The sequence below is a fragment of the Pongo abelii genome, chromosome 18, assembly GCF_028885655.2.
Source record: "Pongo abelii isolate AG06213 chromosome 18, NHGRI_mPonAbe1-v2.0_pri, whole genome shotgun sequence".
Lineage (NCBI taxonomy): Eukaryota > Metazoa > Chordata > Mammalia > Primates > Hominidae > Pongo > Pongo abelii.
This window is the reverse complement of record NC_072003.2, coordinates 870,001-877,682: the sequence shown is the minus strand read 5'-3', so window position 1 is coordinate 877,682 and position 7,682 is coordinate 870,001. Positions and strand designations below refer to the sequence as shown.

At 66.6% G+C, this 7,682-nt stretch overlaps 2 protein-coding genes across 7 annotated transcripts in view; both read left to right on the top strand.

Moving 5' to 3' along the window:
- Positions 1-87: 87 nt before the first annotated feature.
- Positions 88-3,492, top strand: RPUSD1 (RNA pseudouridine synthase domain containing 1). Of its 6 annotated transcripts, none has more exons than XM_024233334.3 (6): positions 88-242; positions 749-937; positions 1,016-1,139; positions 1,314-1,416; positions 1,565-1,666; positions 2,116-3,492. In XM_024233334.3, the coding sequence occupies exons 2-6, from the start codon at positions 756-758 to the stop codon at positions 2,541-2,543; spliced, it is 939 nt and encodes a 312-aa protein (XP_024089102.2). In that variant the 5' UTR covers positions 88-242; positions 749-755; the 3' UTR covers positions 2,544-3,492. The 6 variants fall into 6 exon arrangements, with proteins under 6 accessions (XP_024089102.2, XP_054390406.1, XP_054390407.1 ...); XM_054534431.2 differs by having other exon boundaries at positions 1,314-1,425; XM_054534435.2 differs by having other exon boundaries at positions 134-242; positions 848-937; positions 1,314-1,425.
- Positions 3,493-6,254: 2,762 nt separating this feature from the next.
- LOC100449643 (mesothelin-like protein) overlaps positions 6,255-7,682 on the top strand; it is a 13,789-nt gene continuing 12,361 nt past the window's right edge. Inside the window, exon 1 of the mRNA XM_054534430.1 lies at positions 6,255-6,610. Coding sequence (XP_054390405.1) covers positions 6,307-6,610 — 304 coding nt within the window. The 5' untranslated portion in view covers positions 6,255-6,306. The remainder of the gene's footprint in view (positions 6,611-7,682) is intronic.

Sequence of the window (7,682 nt, the reverse complement as noted above, 5' to 3'; positions counted from 1 at the left end):
AGTTCCCGCTCCGCAGCCCCCGCGGCGTGCCCTGGGGAGCTCGCCATTGGCCGGTGCAGCCGCCCTTCCGCCGCGGGGGCGGGCCGGGGGCGGGGCTGCGCGCGCAGCGGGGCAGGGCGGAAGCGCTGCTAGGCGTCCGGAGCGGAGCTTCCAGGGTCTCTGGGTCGCCAGCGCGCGGGCACGGGGCTGGAGCCGGCGCCGGGCACGGCATCGGTGGCCTGGACTGCACGGCCCGGCAGCAGGTTGGTCTTGGCGTGGGCGTGGGCGCGGGAGGGGCTCGGAACCAGGGTCGGCCTGCCCACCGGGCCTGTGCGGGGCGCGGGTCTGCGCGGACTGCGGGGAGCGAGGAGGCCCCAGCCCTAACCCGCGCCCCGGGCAGACCTGGCCGCCGGGCCTGGTAGTGCTGCAGCCCCTCCCCGCCCCCACCGTCGGGCAGAGGCCGTCACGTGCATCCCCTGGAGGGGAGGGTCTGTGGGGAAGATCTGTGGGGCAGGCTTGGAACGGGCTTCTCCAGCCTTGGATCAGGCAGGGTCCCTCAGGTCAGCCCGGGGCAGGCTGACTCCCTGACTCTCCAGCTGACGCCCCGGCCTGATCTCGGGGACTGAGGATGCAGGTGCACAGTAGGGCTGCGGACCTGGTTTCGCGGCTTCGCACCGGAGCCCGGGTGGGGCGGCGCGGGTACCTCTGTATGCTGGGCTGGGCGCTCCCCACGTGCTTACAGCACACGCACCCACGCGTGGCTCGGCAGGCCGGCCATGGAGCCAGGCAGCGTGGAGAACCTGTCCATCGTGTATCGGAGCCGCGATTTCCTGGTGGTCAACAAGCACTGGGACGTTCGCATTGACAGCAAGGCCTGGCGGGAGACCCTGACCCTGCAGAAGCAGCTGCGGTACCGCTTTCCCGAGCTGGCCGACCCTGACACCTGCTACGGGTTCAGGTAGGCGGGGCGGCCGGAGCCCCACGGTGGCGTCTGTGGAGGAAAGTGGCTCAGACGCCGGACTCTGCCCCACCCCAGGTTCTGCCACCAGCTGGATTTCTCCACCAGCGGGGCGCTGTGCGTGGCCCTAAACAAGGCAGCTGCTGGCAGCGCGTACAGGTGCTTCAAGGAGCGGCGCGTCACCAAGGCTTACCTGGCATTGGTAAGACCTGGTCAGTCCTGTGGGGGGGCGTGGGGACTCAGGACTCCCACCCCACTTGGGCAGCCCTGGCTCAGAGCCTCCCACCATGCTTTACGTGGCTGCTTGGTGTTAGGTGGGCTCCCCGGCAGTGGTGGGCTGCCCCGTGAACTGCGTGCGACTGCCCTTCTCCTACAGCTACGGGGACACATCCAAGAGAGCCGGGTAACCATCAGCCATGCCATTGGCAGGAACAGCACGGAAGGCCGGGCCCACACCATGTGCATCGAGGGCTCGCAGGGTGTGGCAGGCAGGGACCCACTGGGCGGGCATCGTGGGTTGGGGTGGGCCTGGGCAGATAGGGACCCACCGGGTGGGCATCGTGGGTTGGGGTGGGCCTGGGCCCCAGGTCGGTCCCGCTGACCTCACACCTGCCTTCTGCGCCCCAGGTTGTGAGAACCCAAAGCCAAGCCTCACAGAGCTCGTGGTTCTGGAACACGGGCTGTACGCAGGTGATCCTGTCTCCAAAGTGCTGCTGAAGCCGCTCACGGGTGTGTCTGGGGGGGGCGGTGTCCTGGTGGTGACAGAAGGGAAACTGAGGCACAGGGCCACGAAGCCTAGGTTGGGCCACCCTGAGCATCAAGGCAGAGCTGGCAACAAGCACTCATGTGTTCTTAACTCCACACCCTGCAGCCTTTCAGCTTCTCACCTGACACGGGGTCCCTGCTGGCTCCTGATTGAGTCCTTGGGGGTCTGGCTGGCCTAGATTCTCCAGGACCGAGCGCCATCCTGGCCCTGTCCTCACCAGTGGTGACCTGAACAGAGTCTCCTGTCCCAAATACTGTCATCCTCATCCATGGCAGGGGACAGGGAGAGTTCCACCCCAAGAGGCTGCTTTAAGACTACAGCGGAGTCATGATAGGAGCCAGGTCTTGGTCAGGGAAATAGGTGTGGAGCGGCCCCGCCCCCAGCTTGATCCGGCACCACCCTCGCCCCACAGGCCGGACACACCAGCTGCGCGTGCACTGCAGTGCCCTGGGCCACCCCGTGGTGGGCGACCTGACTTACGGAGAGGCCTCGGGCCGGGAGGACCGGCCGTTCAGAATGATGCTGCACGCTTTCTACCTGCGCATCCCCACGGACGCCGAGTGTGTGGAGGTCTGCACGCCTGACCCCTTCCTGCCCTCCCTGGACGCCTGCTGGAGCCCCCACACCCTGCTGCAGTCACTAGACCAGCTCGTGCAGGCCTTACGGCCCACCCCCGACCCTGACCCCGAGGATAGGGGCCCCAGGCCAGGCAGCCCCTCCGCGCTCCTGCCTGGGCCCGGCCGGCCCCCTCCACCCCCCACCAAGCCCCCTGAGACTGAGGCACAGCGGGGCCCCTGCCTGCAGTGGCTGTCGGAGTGGACGCTGGAGCCGGACAGCTGAGAGCTGTGGGGCTGGGGCAGGGGGTGTCAGCTGCACAGCAGGACTCTAGGGAGATGGGCAAGCGAGCGTGTGCTCACCGGCTCTGGGGCCTCGAGGTGCCAGGCAACATCCGGCCCACTGGGTTGCCCTGGCCAGGCCTGCGGGGAAGGGCTGAGGTGCGGCCGGCAGGGGGCGCCAGGCAGCCGTGATCACACATGACGACATCGCACTGCGGCCGTGGGACTGATGCAGGATCCAGAGGGCCTTCCTACCCACATGCCCCAGGAGAAACCGAGGCCCTTCCCTCCTGGAACGGCTTCCGGCTGTCAAGCTTCACCCCAGGGGTGTCAGTTTTATGGACTCAAGGTCACCCCGGGAAGAGGCAGGGCCAGGTTTTGGGATAGGCTTTGCCTCCAGGGTGGGCCGCTCCTGGGCCTGGTGAGCTACTGCCGCCAACCTACCCTATAGAGGGGCTGGGAAGGGCTGTTCTGGGCTCACCTGGCGTGGGAGACCCATCTGGTCCCTGCGTCCTCTGCCCCTCACTGCTCTGTGCAGATCCTATCGCCCTCAGCTGCCTCCTCCCGAGACCTAACGGTCCCTGCTAGGCTCGAGTCTGCAGGCCCGGCTGTGTGTGCCTTGGCCTCCCTGTACCCGTGGCTCCCCCTCCGCCCGGATTCTGAGCTCAGTGTGGTGCTTGGTGCACGGGGGGTTGGTCAGGGGCCATGGCCAAGGCCGTGCCACGCACGCCTGTCCCTCAGATCCACCGTGAGCACCAGCCTGCTGCAGTCTCCTGGGCCCCTGCTAGCAGTTCTGCCGCGTCACCGCCTGCCTGGCTCCCACACAGCCGTGCATCGTCACTCTGTCTCTGGGACCCCAGCTTGGAAGCTATGGGTCTGCCAGGTCCCACCTTCTCTGTCCCCCTTGCTACAGCGGGGCTCCAGGGACTCCAAATAAATGTTCAGTGACTGGCTCCAAGGGTCACCGTGAACGTGTCCGAAGTGGGGCTTCCGAGGGGCAGGTCTGGCCACCCAGACCTTTCCTAGCTCTCTTCCCTGCCCTGATGCCCCAGCAGGACCCGGGACAGATGCAGTGATCCAGGCTCCTATCGGCCCCTTCTGCAGACAGCAAGCACCCTGCAGCTTTGGCCTGGGTACAGACCCTGGGCAGGCCCCGGACAACCCCCAGCCCCCACAACCAGAACTATGGGAACACCGAGCTGGTCCAGCCAGGGATCTTCGTAGAGCCCAGGCCTGGGCCCACAGAGGGGCCTGGCCTCCCAGGTCTCAGAGCTCTGTGGAAGGGGCATCTCATGGGCCAGCACTTGGTCTCAGGTCCGCCTGGCCCCTGCCTGCCACTGTCCAGCTCCAGGGCCAGCCCTGAAACCCTGGTTAGGACCCCAGCAGTGACAGCAGCAGGGCCTGGACCAGAGGCAGCTTCCACCGTTCCCTCAGCCAAGACGCGGGTTCCAGACCCGGAGTCCCCACCGGGTCCCAGACCAGAGGCAGCTGCCACCGTGCCCTCAGCCGAGACGCGGGTTCCAGACCCGGAGTCCCCACCGGGGCCCGACGAGGCAGCTGCCACCGTGCCCTCAGCCGAGACGCGGGTTCCAGACCCGGAGTCCCCACCGGGGCCTGACGAGGCAGCTGCCACCGTGCCCTCAGCCGAGACGTGGGTTCCAGACCCGGAGTCCCTGAGGCGAGGCCGCAGGCCCTGGACTCACTGCTTCTGCTCCCGTGACTCAGTTTCCTTATCTGTAAAGGAAGGGGCTGGTGCAGATCCGAAGAGACCGCATAACCCTCAAGTAGCCAGTCAGGCTACCCCAACAGAGTGCAGCAGCAAAGCCCTCCCGGCCAGCACACCCATCACTCAAGGCTCCTCCCTGGCCAGCCCTGGGACGTGTCCACCCTCAGGCGCCTGGCCCCGGCCTCCCATCCCCCAGGGCTGGCTTGTCTCCAGGCCTCCTCCTGGACCTTGTCTGAATCAGCCCAAGTCGGGGCCAGGCACACCTCCCCTCTCTGGCTGGGACAGTCTTCCCACTCTGCCCCACAGGGCCCCACCCCTCTAGACTGGGGGCTGCCGACCTCGCTGCCCCAACAGCAGCTGTTGGAGCCGCTGTGTCCAGCTGGGCTGACCCAGCTGACAGCCGGCCAAGGGGCCTTCAAGGTCTGACCTGAGCTGGATCCTCATCAACAAGCCAGGCCTCCTGAGCGCCATCCTTCATGGTGCCTATGCCTCGGTGTCAGCCTAGAGCTCTCAAAGGGGCACCTGGGTTCCCGTGGGCCTGTGCAGGCCTGGGGAGCGGTCACCCACCAGTTCCCCTGCTGTCAGCCCCCAGACCCAGATCGGGGGTCAAGTCTCAGCTTGGCCATGGAGCTGGCTCGTTGGGCACCCATAGCATAGCTGTGGCGCAGGGGTTGGTGGTGCCACAGCTGAAACTGAGCTGCAGGTCCTGCCAAGCAGGGGCCGAGTCTCTCCCAAGATGAGAGCTGGGGTAGGTGGGCCAGGCCAGGGCTCAGCCTGGGTCACCCAGCACCCTGTCCCAGTGAGGGGAGAAGCCTGGCAGGTGGGCTGGGAAGTCCCTCCTGTCTCTTCTGCCCCCCTAGCCTGCCTGGTGGAGCCCCACAGTGCACACATGGGTGCTCTTGCCTGCCCAGCTCTGAGCTGTGGCACTCATGGAATGGCCGCAGCCGTCACCATTCCTGGCCCCCGCATTGGGTCCTCATGTGCCTGATGTCCCCGCAGAGGGACACGCAGTGTGTCCGTGTCCGTGCTCCCGGGCACACAGACCAGGAGGCCCGAGATGCACCTGTGCACACGCAGGCACCAGCAAACACGGCGGACTCAGGTGCAGATGCATGACATGACCCCTGGGGCGCAGACGATGCAGAGCAGGGGCCCGGTGGGCAGGGAGGGGTGTGAGCTGGGCAGCTGCCAGCCGTGAGCTCAGCCTTTGCTCTGGGGGAAGGCAGTAGGTGCCCATTGTGCCTGAGGTCCCCAGGGGCTGACACAGTGCATCGTCTGGCACGGCCCGGGCCTCCCCCACAGGACTGCTGGCGGGCGTCACCGTGGGCATGGGACTGGGCGGGGCAGTCTCATGCCACCTGCCAGGCCAGGCATGGAGGTGAGCGGGGACCCCGGCATCCCCGCCCTGCACTGCCTCTGCACCCGGGCGCTCAGTGGTAGCGGCTGACACACTTGGTGGGCTGGAATTGCGTCTGGAGCACCTGGTCCGCAACTCCCTGCCAGGAGCAGCCACCCCACAGCCTGGGCAGCACCTCCCTCCGCCACACCCAGGGTTTCTGCTCAGGTGAGAAGGGCAGGCGGGAGCCACCACCAGCCCACCCGCAGGGCCGGTCCCGGACCTGTGGCTGGGCCTGAGCCTCTGCATTTGCCTCTGCATGGGGCAGCCTCCCTGTCTCCCTCTTGGGCCACAATCAGGAGGCCCAGAGGTGCCCAAAAGCCATCAGGCTGGTTCCAGGAGGAGACAGTGGCCCACAGCAGTACCAGACTCCTCCGGGGTCCCTGGCCTTGCAGCTTCCATTTCCAGCGTGGTTGAGGCTACCCCAGCTGCCACTGGGGGCCGGGTGTCAGCAACAGAGCCGGACATCTGGGGCTCAAAGAGGGAAAGGGAGCTGCCAGGGCCGCTGGGTGTGGAGACAAAGCCAGGGCTGCACGAGGCTGCCTGGGGGACTCGCTGTTTGTTGGAGATCTGTTCATTGGAGACCCAGCAGCCTGTGGGTCCCCTAGGCCCTGACCTGCGGTAAGAAAGGCCCCAGGGTTTCACATGGTTCCCGCTGCCTGCTGCTGCCTTTTAGTGTTTATGGGATCCTTTCCCCCCGAAGGTGGGGGAGCGGCAGCTCTGGCCCCGCTGCCCCGGGTGAGCCCGGACTGCACCCTCCCTCTCCACACCCCAGGGGGTGGGAGGCAGTGCGGGGCCAACCTGTGTGTCTCACCTGTGTCTTGCCTCTGTTACGCCTCTCCAGCTAGTCCTGGACCCACTGCCCGTGGCCCCAGCACCTTCCTGCCCGGGGACGTCTCAGACAGGATGACCAGTGCACGCCACCGCACAGACATGGGCCCCAGAGTGGGTGAGACGAGACCTCCATGCAGAAAGGGGGCCTCCAGAGTGCCAGGCCCACGTGGCAAAGCCATCCCGCAGACATGGGAGTGCCCAGGGCTCTGGCCACCCCATTCTCCTGAGCGAGGGTCTGTCCCAAGCCAAGGAAGGAGAAGGTGGGCCCTGCCCAGCAGCAGCAGGCCGGGGGTGGGGCTGCCAGGGCACTGTGAGCCCAGCCCTCCCCAGCAGGCATGGGGGTCCTGGGAGGGTGAGGCAGGGCAGGCAAGCTTGGCTAGAAGGGGCCACTCCTGGCCCAGGCAACTGGACATGGCTTCTGGGGAAACAGTGGGGGGGGTGAGTGGAGACGGCATTCTCTTGGGCAGCCCGGACACAAGCAGGGCCGGGCTCTGAGGCCAGGGTTGCCCAGTGCGTCACCCTCCCTGAGAGGGGTGGGCCGGGCCCCAGCAGCCCAGGAGGCCGTGGGCAGATCTGTGTGGGCTGTGGCAACCCCTGCTCAACGCCTGCCAGAGAAGAGACTTCACCACGTGGTCTCCCCAGGGCCAGCAAGATAAGGGGGCTCTCCTGCACCCAAACCCCCTTCCTGGGCTGGGTTTCCAAAGCAGGAAGATGGGCTGGGCTCCCAGTTCCTGCTGGGAGGCCCTGCCGTGACCCCCACTGCAGAGCTGAGCAGCCGGGGCCCTTGAAGGTGGCTTCTGCCCCCACAGCTCCACTGCCTTATAGGTCTCAGGGCTCCACTGTGAGGACACAGAGCCACTGGGCGTCTGGCTGGAGGAAGAAGGAGCTCACACATATGCACCTGCCATCTCACACATGTGCAACACGGGTGGACATGTGCACACCCTGCCAGACTCATGCACACAGCTGTCACCTACCCGTGCACACAGCTGTCACCTACCCATGCACACCGTCACCTACCCGTGCACACCGTCACCTACCCGTGCACACAGCTGTCACCTACCCGTGCACACCGTCACCTACCCATGCACACCGTCACCTACCCGTGCACACAGCTGTCACCCGTGCACACTGTCACCTACCCATGCACCCAGCTGTCATCTACCCGTGCACACCGTCACCTACGC